Genomic DNA, 14,979 nt, shown 5'->3' with positions numbered 1-14,979 from the left:
GTCACCACCACAGCTTTGTGTGAGTCCAACATCTTCTTCTGCTAAGAAGAGTAGCAATGCACTGATGACACTGGTATGTTTGGTGTTTAGTCTTTAGGATCTTTATCCCCTCACTGGGAACTTCCCCTGCAGTATGACCACAATGCTCATTGCAGCCAGAAATGATTTCTGCAATAATGTTGTTTTCAGGAAAACCTCAAAGCTGACCAATGCTGATGCAAATCACTTACCTGCAGTGGCATTTCTTATGGATCTTTGCAACCCTGACTCTTTGGGGCAGAGCAGAATTTACAACAACCTGCAGAAACTGGTTAGAATTGTTATTTAAAACCAAGAAGTGTTACAGTTTTATTGTTAATATCAGGGGGGAATATTACTTGCAAGCCTGTGCTTTGATTTTTCTTCTGTCTCCTGACGCAACAAGCTCACAGAAGAATTCACAACCCTCTCAAATTACTTATTACAACTATGACTTATTCCAAAATCCATTTTGAGCATAGCTGAAAAGTGTAGTTAATACTGCTGCTGTAGTTTCTATCTTTTTCCATATAAAGTTAGGGCTTGATTTTATGTGTCATCCTCAGTGGGTATATATTTGCATAGCTCTGTTGACATCAATAATGCTATATTGATTTATGCTGCTTGTGCCTGCCTCATTATTATTTTTGATTTTTGTTCAAGGAGCATGGTGTATTTTCAAATTCATGGAAGATAAAAAGGGATTGCCTTCTCAGAACAGAATATATACAGTGTCTGCTGATGGGATATTTTAGATTTGGGCAAGCAAACAATGAGACATTATCAGTGAAGTTCTGTAAATATCAAGGCTGCTTGTACACTATCTGCAGAATATTATCAGATCTGTAGGTTGGGCACAGGGTGCCCAGAGCAGCTGTGGCTGCCCCTGGATCCCTGGCAGTGCCCAAGGCCAGGCTGGACAGGGCTGGGAGCAGCCTGGGATAGTGGAGGGTGTCCCTGCCATGGCAGGGGTGAACAAGATGAATTTTTTGGTCATTTCCAACCCAAACCATTCTGGGATTTTTAAAGGTGCCTTAGATTTCCAGTTATCTTTAATAGTTGAAAAGATTTGGTGTCCCATGACACAAGGCTGCCAGTCATGATTTATTGCTTACAAACAAACAAACCTGCTTTTCCAGAGATGGCTGAAATCTCCATTTCTCCAGAACAAAGTGGCCATGAACAAGATGCAAGAAAGCACAGGTAGAAGGATATAAAGACTCGAAAAAATGAGATTAAAAACCCAGGAATGGGAGGGCAGGAAAATATGTTCATTCCTCCCTGGAGGGAGAGGCTGCATCATTGTAGGAGCAGCAGCCATACCACATCTTGCAGGACTGTGAGAAAATGCCTCCACCCCTTGTCTCACTCATTTGCTCATGAACATGCCTTTGGGTCTGAGTGCAGGAAAAGGTGAAAAATGGCTGGAAATACACAATATAATCCACAGAGGAAAGGACTTTACTGCCCTTTATATCTACAGAATATGCCAAACTAGCTGAGGATAATCTAAGTCCTCTGCCTGAATCTCAGGGCACTCCTGTAAAGACAGGATCTTCCTAGGCACTTTCACAGACCTATGATCATGTATTCACAGTTACAGAGATTATACCAAGAACAAGAAAACCTCATTGTGTCTGAGATCACCTTCCAGAAGAGATTGTAATGTGTCAGTAGCCCACCCAGCCAGGACAGGACTATCCTCCTCCCAGATCTCAGCACAGGTAAGCACACTGGCCAGAGGACTTCTCAGTGCCCAAGTTTGTGATGTGTTAAAATTGCAGATTTCTTCTCCTTCTGTTTTCTGGGACTTTCCATCAATTTTCCTTCTCCCTTTTTCTTTTCTCTGCACTGCACTTTCAGATGGAAGCATCTGGATCGAAGAGAATTATCTCTAAACAACAACTTGAGCTGTAGTACATTTTCAAAGACTCAGGTTTTATTAGTCACAGAAGACCTTGTAAAAGTTTGCTTGGGATCATTTTTAACAGCAAACAACAATCCTTCCCCCATCAGCCAATGAAAAACAACCCAAGCCTCCCCCCAACTCCTGCACAGATATGTCTTACAGAAATACAACAATTCTGGAGATGCCTAAGTGACATTTTTGCCAAGCTGAGCGTTTTATCCACAGTAACTTGCACTAATACAGCCCTAATTTCCTTCTGAAAGCTACCTGAGCACTAAGCACACTTGATGCTGAGTTGCTGTAATGTTGTTTGGAGTAGTCAATAATTGCATTTGATTTCACATTGTACTTTTCTGTCCTGAGATTACATAAGGCCAGAGGACACCTAGTCATGCTGTGAGCCCAGACTGCTCCTGCATGTTCTGTGTCAGACCACTGTTTTCATCAAAACACACCAATATAACAAGCCCAGAAAATTCTCTCTGCCTTTCCATCTGGAGCAGCTGAAGAAGCAGGCAGATTAAAAAGCAGCATTCCCTGCAGTGTAACTGGGTTAGCATCCAGGGCCATGTTCAGGCTGCTAATCTAGAAGTTACCTTCAGCATGTCATTAGTAGTAAGGAAAGATAATGTATGGGGAAAAAGAGGCAGAGGATGACAGATTGATTCCAGGGATGTGTGTCCCGTAATTCTCATAAAACCAGAATGAAAGCTGAGCCCATTCAACAGCTTTAAAAATCAAGACAGTCTTATAAATGCCTAAGTGCAGATGAGGGACTTCAGGTACTCGGGTGTGCAGGTTTGGACCACTCAGCTCACTTCTGATCTCTGCAGATGAACTCCAACAGAAAACTTCATTGTTTTCATCACCAGAACCACACTGATAAATGTGAGTAAACTACAGGATATTTCCTAATCAATTTCTGACAAATAAAGGTATTGTAGCTGTACTACTCTAGTGCCAGCGAAAAATAGTGGGAAAGTATGAACTTCAGAAATGTAAACTTGAGTTGTCATTAAAAATCAATTTTCATGATAAATTTAATTCACATTTCATAGAGAGCTGTGTAATATCAATAAAAATGCTTTAATAATTGCTGTGCTGGCACACAGTACAGTGTAAGACATAAAGAGATATAATTTTTTTGTAATTTAGAAGATGAGGAACTAAACACTGTTTTTCAAAAGAAACCATTTCTCAGGGAGAAAAATGAATGTTGGAGGAGGATGTAATTCATTAGGGATTCTACTCCACCCCTTTTCACAAAGACTGCTCTGAAATTAAAACTTTCAGAGATCAGGTTTCTAATTTATTCCTAGACTTAAGAGGCCAGAACAGACCAGGATCAGGTAGTCTGACCTTCTGGATAACCCAGGCTATTAAATTTCGTGTAGTTCTCTCTATATCATAACATGTGTTGGGCTAAAACATAGTTTCTCTTAAACATTGATTTTAAATGGTGGGAAAAACCCATTCTTGTGTTTCTTTTACATGCTTTTTGGTGAAGGTGGGAGAGAAGGAAAGTTGTAAATTGGTTGTTTCCTGTGACTTATCAGCAGAACTGGTACAGCATGCAATACTGCAATGTGTACTCAGCATCACTAAATTATAAACAGTTGGTGTTTTCTGGTAAAAAAAGCTGACCAATTTTCAGGGCAGAGACGTGCTACCTACTTACCAATATGCTTTGGTAAACAATTTTTGAAAGGACCAAAGGGCAGGTCCTAAATCTCTTAGTCACATTTAAAAATTCCCATGATCAAATTGTAAACCCATCTGAATTTCCTGAAGAAAATAACAGTTTTCTCACTTACATGTAACTGAGCTCAGAATTTCACCCTCGAAGATCAGCCCACTTCATAGGATGCTAACTGAAGAACTGTAATTTGCAGTTGGTGTTTGGTTCCACAGTGGATATAATTAACTACCTTTCCCAGGAATAAGTTCTCAGAAAGGGTTGTTGGGCATTGGGAAGGGCTGCCCAGGGGGGTGGTGGCTCCACCATCCCTGGAGGTGTTGAAGGAACATCTGAAGGTGGAGCTCAGTGCTCTGCTCTGGTAGACAAGGCAGTGATTGGTCTAAGGTTGGACTCAGAGATCTTGGAGATCTTTTACAATCTTAATGATTCTGTGATTCTGTTCTGTGATTTTATTTTCTTTTTTAAAATCCTGTTCTTGCTGCAAATCTTTTACTTGTTCCTCCACCAGTGTGAATATTCATAGTTTTTCCAAATCCACTGTGATCTCCAAATTTCATGAATGTACTATTTATTTGATATTTTGGATATGAGATATTTAGTAAAACAGGGCTGCAGCATCAAACTCTTCAGGATACTCCAGCCACAATGACACAAACTCTGATCTTGCAATTTATCACCATCCTTTACAGTTCCACAATCAATACAGTATTTTTTCTATCCTCATAACTCGGAATCACGTTTTCAAATGAAGTTTCCTGAAAGCCAGGGACACCTGCTTCCCCCTGTGTTTATGAATGCTGCCATTCACCAATGTTCATGCTGTGGGATAAGGAATCTCAGGTAATTACAAACACAGGTTTAGTCAGCTTAGGGTGTTTATTAGGAAATCCCAAGGAACAAGCAGGATCCAAAAATCCTTGAGTTTATCTGGCCATACATGATGAACATGCACAGCTTTATTGCTCATGACTGACCTGTTCTCCAGGGACCACGTTTCCCTCTGCTGTAAATTACTATAGATCCACGTGAGTGAACAAATCAAGACTCTGAACTTCTTATCCCCTGATTTTTCTTTTTTTCCCCCTCATAAAATTAGTCATAGATACTTCAGAGTTTTATTACAACCAACTAGAAAAACAAGAAAAATAGATGAAATGGTTTTTCACCTTTTCTGGGGAAACCTGTACTTCTGCTGATGCCATCCAGCTTTTTCTTTTTTTTCTCCCCACAGTTCCCAGATTTCCTGAACTCTAAGCTATTTTTAATACATTGCTGCCCATGACACAATTATTTCAACCAGCTACAAAATCTGAACTTCAACTTTTTCAGGCCCAGTTTAATTTACCAACTTTTTCATGTGCCCTCTGATCTGGTGCCAGTGAGGATGGATGCAGCATTGCTCTAAACACGGGAATTAAAACACAGAGAAGTGAACACAGGTTCAGATGTGTGCCAGCCCTGACCAAGCAGATTGGATCAGGCTGATGGTCCATCAGTTCAGTCTCCTGTCTCCTGCTTTGTTTTAGAAACTGTTTTAGGTTCTGAGGCATTAAAATGTTCATGCCCCTCAGCCACTCTGTAACCAATATTCTGGTTGCTTGGAGAGTTCTCATTATTCTGGACCTCAGAGCTGCCTCATGGCAGTGAGTTCCACTTGACTGGGTTAGTCCCTTCATTTGTGAAAGGAACAATTGTCTCCTCTCTGAGTATTTTCTTTCCAGGTTGTTCTGGAAACCTGCCTGCCCCTGGGTTTCAACTAACCACTTTTAGTACTGCCTTTATCTTTAGTCTTGAGCTATTTGGGTTTTTTAAAGGCCACAGGTTTCTATTCTTCCTCGGCGATTCACTTTGGATGCTCCTTCTTCCATAACTGGTTCTGTTTCCAACCACCTTCTAGGAAAACACCTTTTAAAACAATAGGTGCAACCCTTAGCTACAAAGCCAGACAATCCTCTCTGATAAGCAATACAATTTGGATAAAATTGGTTTAGTTTTATGGAACTGTTTTAAATTCCTCTGCCATCCACACAATCACCCTGGCTTTTATTTTGTATTAGAATTTTGGTTCTCATCATTTGCTATTCTTATAAATGCACTGTAAGAGCGGGGTGGAAACAATAACAAAAAGGCTCTTTTCTCCATTTCTCTTGGTTTTTTTTTGTTCCCAGATCAAACTCCTTCTAAAACAAAAATAATAGTCTGCAAGGCAGACACTCTGCTATTTCAAACCACCCATCTCCTAAAAGGATGATAACTTCAGAAAGGCACATTTGCCTCTGCTGAGATTCCTATGTGGACTGAACTTAAAATTCCATCTTTGGAGCTTAATGCCAAAGCACAGTGCAAGTTTCTCTTGCTAGAAGCAAGGTTCTTGCCATTTCCTCAAGCAATGAATTATCTCCTGATATTCAAGTTAGTTTAAAATATCCTTTCCATTTAGGTATGCCAGGGGCTAGTCCTAAGAAAACGGCTTCTAGTGTTTTTACAGTTGCAAATTTAATTTTGTTCCAATGCACAATGGTGACATGGAAATTGCAATTGTTGCAATTTTTGGTCTGTGTTAGCCTTCCTGTCTTCGTTATTTAGGAAGAGAAAGCTTTTGAGATCTGTCTCAAATCAGAAGATTATAGGTCTGTTATTACATGCTGGAGAAGTACCCTTTCCGTGGGTGTTAATTACTGAGTATCCAGTTGAGTACACTAGTCATTAACCTCAAAAACAGTGACTCAGCAAGGTACCAGAGCCTAAGAAAAAAAAAAGAAAAAAAGAGGGAAACAGTGTGCTGTTTTCTCACACCAGATGCCCGGCAAGATGTATTTCTAGAGGAAAGCTAACAGGCAGCCCAAGAACAAATGTGCATGGAGGTCTGTGGTATTCTTTCTGCTAAGATGACTTGAAATACTCAGCTGGAGGCAAGAGTGCACTGGAGAAAACTTCCTGAGGATCTGTCTGATACTCCCAAATCAATTAGGGTTTGTGGAAATGCTCCTGCTGGATCACACCCAGAAAAGGGATAATTCACCTGCATCATACCCAAGAAGGTGACCTGTGATTTCTAATGCTTGCCATAAATATTACGCAGAACAAAAATGTTTTGCAATGGAGGATGAGTTAGATGGATGGGTTTTAATCTTACTTTTTTCCATAGACATGCAAGTCTGGGGATTTGTTTCTACAAAGAATGCAAAATGAATCACGTATCGTGTCTGTTATCCACATACACACATTCAAGAAGAAAACAGACTGAGCAGACTTTCAGCCACGCAATGAATGTCTGCAGAAATGTATCTGACTACAGGTCTCTTAAGTCACTTTAATGGTGATGGATATGCAGGAAACTATAATCAATTACTTTGCCCTGAAAATTACAGAGTTATTTTCAAAAAAACTCAACAGGTAACAGTTGTTTGACACAGCACAGCTTAATATTTTTCAGAAGACTGAGATCCTATAATATTTGAGCTTGCTATACACAGAAATTGTAACACTTGAGCAATACCAGTGCAGCTTCTGTATAGTCAGATTGTATAGAACTGGCAGGCAGCTATGAGACAAAAGAACCCAAAGTAAGATAGAGAAATGCATTTGTTAAACAGCAAGAAAAATCTGAACAGGGAGATCTAAGGTCAGATTAGGAGATGGTCTCTAGGTTGATATCTGAGAATGTTTAAAAACTAGCCATGTGCCTCTGCCATGGGCAGCGTGGCCTTCTGTAAGGTACACGCTCTCACACTCTCGGGTTACCCAGAGCTTTGTGCTTCCTCCTCCTCTGGCTCACACCAGCTTAAAAGTCACTGTGTGCTTTCCAGGAGACGTGGTGTGCAGAGAGATGAGAAAGGTGTCACTTGCCTTCTGGATACAGAGGGTGTATCTGATTCCCAGTATTTCACATAATCACTCAGTAATCATAGAAAACATACTAAAAAAATTACTCGATTGGTGGCCTAAGGGTACAGAGTAAACAACGTATTATACAGTCAAGCAGAGCCTCATCCCCTGAGAGTCAGAGTAGCCCAGAGGGAGAATATTGGAAAAATACACTCAGCCTGTGTGTGTTCCCCTGGCTGGGGATCTCAATGGAGGAATGATTAGCAGCTGCAGGAGACAGACTTGGTTCTTGTACAGAAGGTTCTTTGTGGAGAAGGAGTATTAAACATTTTATCTTTTTCTCCTGCCCTTCCAATCTCTCCCAATATATTCCAAACTACACAACAGCATGATCACCCAGTTGATGGAGGAAAACCAGTGCTGTGCTTCCAGAGCCCCTCTTCTCTGTTCTGAACATTGAGACTTCACAGGTTGGGGTTTCTTCCCCATCTTGTTCCTTGCTCTTCTTCTCTCCTTCTCTCTTCCTAGCAAATGTCCTGATTCCCCAGTGCTCTGCTCCTAATACTTTCTCTCCAAAGCCAGACCAAACAGCTCCACACGCTCTTCTCCTTCCAAGCCTATTCCCTTAGCATGTTCTCCTGGGAAGGAGACAGACAAGGTGAGAAGGGTGACCATAAGAACCAGCTCAAAAAGCAAATTTGTTCGTTCCACGGCCCTCTTGGTGCTGAGGTGACACAGGCAATATGCCCAAATACCACGGAGGTGGGAACATGAAGAGGGGAGACAACAGAGCTGAGGCTGACACTGGCAAAAGGCCATACACAGCATGGGCAGGGCAGAGCCAAGGACAGGTGAGCTGCAGGTGGGCAACCACAAGTGTTCTGCCTGCAGCCTCAGCATCTGTGCCAGTCATGTAGGAGGGTCACCCTGGCAAGGGCCACAGCCGCCGTCCTGGGGCAGAGGGGTGCGGGCTCCCCTCAGGGACAGCAGGAGCACAGTCCACCACAAGGCTGGGCAGGGGGAGCACCTGGAGCAGCCGAGGCTGTGAGGGACGAGCACATGAGGCAGCCCCGAGCCGTGAGGGAAGGAGACCGGGCAGGGGACAAAGGCTGCACACAGAATCGCAGAACCAGAATGGGGTTGGAAGGGATGCCAGGAGATCATCCAGTCCAACCCCTGCCACGGCAGGGCCACCCGCAGCAGGTGACCCAGGGATGCGTCTGAATGACTCCAGAGAGGGAGATTCTGTCCCCTCCACGCCAGGTCCCGTGAGGACATACTGGGGCAGCTTGAGGGACGGAGTGGCTGGGGCAGCGCGGCCCGGGCAGTGTGAGGGGCAGTGTGAGGAGCGATATGAGGGGCAACGTGAGAAGCGATGTGAGGGGCGGTGTTGGGGAGTAAAATGAGGGGCGATGTGAGGGGCAGTGTGAGGGGCAATGTGAAGAGCAATGTGAGGACCAATGTTAGGAGCACTGTGAGGAGCGCTGTGAGGGGTGCTGAGGACTGATGTGAGGGGCAATGTGAGGAGCAATGTGAGGAGCGCTGTGAGGAGCAGTGTGAGCAGCAACGTGAGGAGCGGTGTGAGGGGCAGTGCGAGGAGCAATCTGACGGGCGCTGTGAGGAGCAATGTGAGGGGCTCTGTGAGGGGGTGTCACATCGCGTGCCGGCCACCCCACCGCGCAGGCCCCCCGCGCATGCCCGAGACTTATTTCGCGCGGCGGGGGCGCCGCATTTCGCGCGCCGCCGGGCGGGGCGGCGGTCACGTGAGCGGCGCGGGGCCGCGCGGCCGCTGGGGGCGACACCGCGACCGCCCCGCGCGGGGCTCGGCGGGCGCCCCCCGGCACCGGCACCGCCCGGGCGGCACCGAGCCCGCTCCGCGCCGAGCCCGCACCGCCGCGCCCCCGGGCACCAGCCGTGTTGTTGTGGCCGCCGCCGCTCCTCCCGGGGGCCGCCTCCCCTCCGCTCGGATCTATTGTCACCAGCACCAGCACCCCCCTCCTCGCCACAATTAATACGATGAATTTGCCATGATTGATCCGTATTAATAGCTGGGGTGGGTGGGCGTGTTTTGGGGCTCTTTTTTTCCTCCCCTTTTTCTCTTTTTTCTTTTTTTTTTCTTCTTTTTATTGTTTGATTTTGTTTTTGGAGGGGCCGGGCTGGGATCTGATCTCCACTCCCGAGTCCATCCCTGGTCGGTGCCTGAGAAAATTGCATCTGGATGCATCGTTATTATTATTATTGTGTTTGATCCAGGGAGATAAAGGAGGAGGGGGAGAGGAGTGCGTGTTGGTGGGGAGGGGAAGGCTGCACCCTTCCCTGCACACACACACACACACACACACACGCAGACAGAAAGGGAGTTCTGTACATCTACATATATATTTTTCCCCCCCCCGGAACTTCTTTTAGTTGGGGAGGAAAGGAAGAAAGAAAATAAATTTTGTGCAAGGAAATACTCTCAGCTCCCTCCTTCCAGCGGGTCTCCTTTCTTTATTTTTTCCCCCCTTCTTCTCAACCTTTTTTCCTCTCTTTCGAAGATCCTCGCCCTCCCAGCCCCTTGATCAAAGCATTCCGCTATTCTGATTTATTGCCTGCTTGGTGAGGCTTTTTTTTTTTTTTCCTTTCTCTCCGTGGCTTTTTTTTTTTTTTTTTTTTTTTTTTTTTTACAAAGGCGACCTGAGATCAGCCATTACTTTCCTTGGCTCGCTTATAGGAATCTCTTACATTTGGTGCTTGCTGCTGGTGGTGGTGGAACCGCACTCGGATTCTTTCATCCCCCCCACCCCCTTGCTGTCCTCTCCTCCCTCCCTTTCTCCTTCCCTCTCTCCCTCCCTCCCTCCCCCGTTATTCCGCCGGGGGAGCCGGATTTGTGGCTGCGGTGGGGCGGGGGGGGACGAGAGCGAGAGCCGGCGAGAGACATGGATGGCCCGGCGCGATGCAACGGGCTTCGGAAGAAGCGGCGATCGCGGTCCCAGCGCGACCGGGAGCGGCGAGCCAAAGGCGGGCGGCGCGGCTGTGCCGCCGGCGGGGCCGCCGGCCCCGGGGCCGCCGCGCTCTCCTCCTCGGGCTCGGAGAAGGAAGACAATGGGCCCCCGCCGCCGTCCCGGCCGCGGCCCCCCCGGAGGAAGCGGCGGGAGTCCTCCTCGGCCGAAGAGGACATTATCGACGGTTTCGCGATGTCCAGCTTCGTCACTTTCGAGGCGCTGGAGGTAGGAGCGGCGGCGCTTTGTGTGCGCCTCATTGTGTGGGGGCAGCGGCGGGGGAGCCCCCGCGGCGCCCCCCGGACACCCCCCCCCCGCCCCTGACCCCGGTCCCCGGGCCGGCCCGCCGGGGGTGCCCGCGGGGGCGGTCCCGCCGCCCCCTCCCCGTCCCCGGGGTGCCCCGCTGCCCTCCCTTCTCCCTGCTGCCGCCGACACCTGCAGCCCGGCGCGCCGCTCCCGGCGGGCGGCGGGGCCGGGGCCATCCCCCCGCGCGGGGAGCGGGGAGTTGTGCGCGGTCCCCCGGCGGCGCTTCCCCTCCCCTCCCACGGATCAAACTTTTCTCGCGCCGCCGTGGCCCGGCGGGGCCGCCCACTCGTGTCCGCGGGGCCGCGCGTGTTCCTCGGGGCGGTCGCGGTGCCGCCGCGGGCGGGGGGCGCCCGGCCTGCCGCGCTCCCTGCCGGCGTGTCACGAGTGGGCCCCGCGGCGGGCGGCTCGAGTCATCCCCGGCGCGAACCGAGGGGCTGGCAGAGCCCAGGCCGGGCCGGGCGGAGGGAGGCGAAGCCCCGCGGGGCTCCCCGGGCGTCGCTTCCCAGCGCCCGGGCCGGCCTCGCCTCTCGGCGCTCCCTCCGCCCAGCCACTCGCGAGCGTGGAACCGCTGTCAGCCCAGCCTGGGTCGCGGTGATGATGCTGCCATGGAAGGGAACCTCCAGCTTGTGTGCTTGAAGGGCTTTGTTGTTTGCAAGTTCTGATCGGGAGAAGTTTGCTGTGGTGAAAAGGAGATTTATTTGCGTTTACGTGCACTGGAGGCACAACTGGAAGGATGATGAACTGTCAAAATAAATGTGGAGGTGAAGCTGATTGTTTAACAACAACAACAAAAAAAATCTGTGTAGCTTTTAAGATGTTTAAATATTTAGCCAGGAATACTTAGTGGATTTTCAGGGTTTTGTTTGTTTGTTTGTTTCATTTTGTTTCATGTTTTGTAGCCAGATTTTGTCCTTGGTTACACCTGTATCCATCCACACTATGCCTCCAACAGAACTTACTCTGGTGTAATTAAGGGAGGATTTGTTCACTCCAACAAACCTCCACATGGTTGGTGTTAGACTCGTGTAAGCAAAAAGGAACAAATGCTGAGGTAATGTCCAGATACAATTTATCCACCATTTCTCACCTGGTGAGCCCATCCGCAAGTGCCCTGCTCAAACCAGAGGGACCAAAAGTGTGAATATGTGATTGTTGTCAGGAGAGAAATTTGTATGCTTCTGTTTCGGACAAAATTCTCGTTTTCCTCAAACAAAGCCCTAGTTTGTGTCATTAAGCATTTTTATGGGAATAAGGACTTGAGAATTTGGCTGTAGTCCTTTTTGGAGAGGAAGTGAAGAGCAAGTTTAGAACTTGGTAGGGCATTTTAGAAAATGTCTTTATTCTGTTTCACTTCTTATTTGTTTATTTTCTACTTGAAAGTAATTGCTGTGCTCTCTTTGCCAAGCCAAGCATGGCTACTACTTGCATCCTCTCATAATCCTGTATCACTAAAAAGGAGCACAGATACATTACCCAGTTCTGCCAGCTAATATCACGTTCAGATAAAACAATAGCTTGCACACTGAGACTTGACACACTTTTAATGTTCATGTGATAGGTGGCACGTTTTGACCTAACGATTTCATGCTGCGTTAAGAAATAATGTCACAAAATCGTTGTTAGGTGCTTTTTCCTGCAGCTCCGTGTGCACGTTGAGAAACTTGTTTCTGAAGATCAGAGGGAGATGAAGGTGTCTAAGGCACAAGCCCAGTGTGGCAGGAATTGCTCTGTGTGTTGCATGCATTAGCCTGAAGTTTTTGTTGTGATTCTGGTGTTGGTGAGGAGGTTGTGAGTGGCTGATGGTGTGAGATAGCCCAGCCTTGGTGAGATGTTTAGGTGTTAATGTGTTTGAGTTGAGTCAAGAAGCTTTGGGTGCTGTGGAGAGGTGTCCTGGTGTAAATACACCTCGTGCTGTGGCTCTGCCCCCAGCTTGTTGGAGGCCATGGAGATTTTCCCCAGCTTCCAGAAGACACTCGTGCCCAGAATGTAGACAAGACTTTCTGAGCCCATGCCTTGTGCTTGAACTTCAGCCTTGTTTTGGGCTTAGCACAGCTGAAAGGGTGCAGGGACAGTGTTTTGTCTGCTTGGTGTGAAAAACTGTGAGAAGGAAAGTGCAGAACATTTCACCCACTGGAGGATCTAAGCCATGGTTCAGAAGAGAGGACACGAGTGGATGGTGGCTCCTGCAGGAGGGGACAGCCACCCTGGAGGGACAAGGCTGAGCTCTGCTTCTGGGGACAGCCTTGCAGCTATAGTGGTGTGAGTTGGCTGGGTGTGAGATGTCACCCCAGGACCTTCTTATGTATCAAGTTGCAAAAAAAAGGAGCAATAACTTTCACACAGCTTGATTTCACCTTTTACTAAATTGGCTTTTACTTTTTACTCTTTATGTCTTTTACTAAATGTTTTTGCTTTTTGTTGGGGTGACCGAAAAAGCCCAACCTGTGCAAAATACCAGGTTATGTGAAGCTTGTGGATGGCAGAGGGACACAGGTGCTGCACAAGAACACAGATCCCATGCCACTGCAGCTTCAGGAGGAGGCATCCAATCTGTTGTGGTTATGTTGATAAAAGTTCCCATCCCTTGAAGCAAAACTTTAACCAGCTCCCACTCTGGGAACTGCTTTTCTGTCCAGGTGTCAGTAGCCTTGTCATACTTCTCAAGTGTAAATTGTTTGGTGTTGAAATAGAGGCCATCTGCTTCTGGTTATGTGTCTCTGCATTTGTGGCACCCCATACCTTGATGTCTCTAATGTTTCTGTGGGGAATACACAGGATGAGGGAGTTAAATGGAGACAGTGGGATCTCACTGTGGATTTTTTCCTTCTTGGAGTGACAGCTGAGCAATTCCAGTGTCTTTGCAGATGTGGCCAGTCTGATCTTGCCTGGCCTTGCAAGACTTCAATGTACCTGTGTGCAATATGGGCCTGTCCCCTACACTGGGGAGCATTTTGGAGCTTTGACCTTCAGGAACCAGCCCTTGATGTGTAGTAAAGCAGCTGAGATGTGGTTCTACAATTGGTCACCAGACTCTCCCGTGAGTGGCTTTGCTGGACTGACAGCAGCAAGCCCTGTGGTTCACTCCAGAGCAGTCACTCACACTTTGCTGCCCTGAGCTCCCCAAATGTCCAGCCTGGAAAAGCAGGAAGGCACAGACACTCTGTACCTGTGTTAGTGTGCCCAGTGGCTTTTCCCAGCTTGGAGGAGCCTGTGCTGCCCTGCTGGTGTGTTTGTTACCAGCAATAACAACATGAGGTTCTCCAAATCCAGGTGGGCATTTTAGACACCAGCTTGACAGGGAAAGGTCATTTCTCAGAATGTGATAAATCAATCCATTGGAGTGACTTTGTCCGTGATGTGCTCTGGCAGTGCTGGCAAGGAGGCTTCTGCAGAGCTCTCTGGTGGGGTGAGCTTTCAGGCAGATGTTTGTCTCCCTCCCACCCCTGGTGCAGAGGTGTCCAGGCAGCAGACTGACGTGGCATGGCTGTTGACGTGCCGTGCTGAAGATGGTTTGCTGTGATGAGAAAGGAAATCTGACCTGAATGTTAAGATGGCTTAAAGCCTGGGAAGTACTTTATGTTTCCTGAGTCAGCTCTGACCATCCCTATGGAGTAAGCAGTTGGTTTCAGGTTTTCTGAACACTGAGTAAGGTAATGAGTTTTTTCTGCGGATGTTTGTTTAGCTTCAACTCAGGCAGCTCATCTGACAAGCCTGAAATGGGACACAGATATTTATAAAGCCCAGATAGAAGTGGGGTGGGAAGCGGGGGACTCGCATTTAAATGGGGATTCTTGTTTCATAAAACTGTCACAATTTCTCAGTGTGCATTTGCTGAGCTAATTTCTCTTCAGCACACAGGCATTAGTCTGTTTTGAGACCGTGCTAAATTATCGTCAGGTAAAGCCCAATATAATTAATTACAAATGAGAAATGCTGACAAATATTTGTCAAGGAGCTGTTTAATGAGCTTCAAATTCTGTGTCAGATGATTCCATCCACCTAGTGTAAATAATTTTTAAGCAATTGTTCCATGGTGTTTGTGTGGTTTAGGCAGATGTTAGCTGCAGCATTTTTACAAGTTGCAGAGATGGCATGAGACTAGATGGAGTAAAGCTTAACAGCTGATCTGGGCTTTGAAATAGAGACACTACAGAAACAAAATGTGCAAGTATCAGGAAGGTTTTGAAGGTCCTGTGGTCTCAGTTGTGTGTCTGTGTGCACTGACAGTGTGGCTCTGT

The 14,979-nt window shown here is 47.0% G+C and overlaps 1 protein-coding gene across 6 annotated transcripts in view; it reads left to right on the top strand.

Moving 5' to 3' along the window:
- Window positions 1-10,173: 10,173 nt before the first annotated feature.
- Window positions 10,174-14,979, top strand: part of AUTS2 (activator of transcription and developmental regulator AUTS2) — a 794,855-nt gene continuing 790,049 nt past the window's right edge. For 3 of the 6 annotated variants that reach the window (XM_064729514.1, XM_064729517.1, XM_064729513.1), the window contains exon 1: window positions 10,174-10,663. In XM_064729514.1, coding sequence (XP_064585584.1) covers window positions 10,373-10,663 — 291 coding nt within the window. In that variant the 5' untranslated portion in view covers window positions 10,174-10,372. The remainder of the gene's footprint in view (window positions 10,664-14,979) is intronic. The other 3 variants (XM_064729518.1, XM_064729515.1, XM_064729516.1) reach the window with 2 other exon arrangements.

This window comes from Zonotrichia leucophrys, chromosome 19 (assembly GCF_028769735.1).
Source record: "Zonotrichia leucophrys gambelii isolate GWCS_2022_RI chromosome 19, RI_Zleu_2.0, whole genome shotgun sequence".
Lineage (NCBI taxonomy): Eukaryota > Metazoa > Chordata > Aves > Passeriformes > Passerellidae > Zonotrichia > Zonotrichia leucophrys.
Note: the sequence above shows the minus strand (reverse complement) of the source record. Positions and strands in the feature narration are given on the sequence as shown.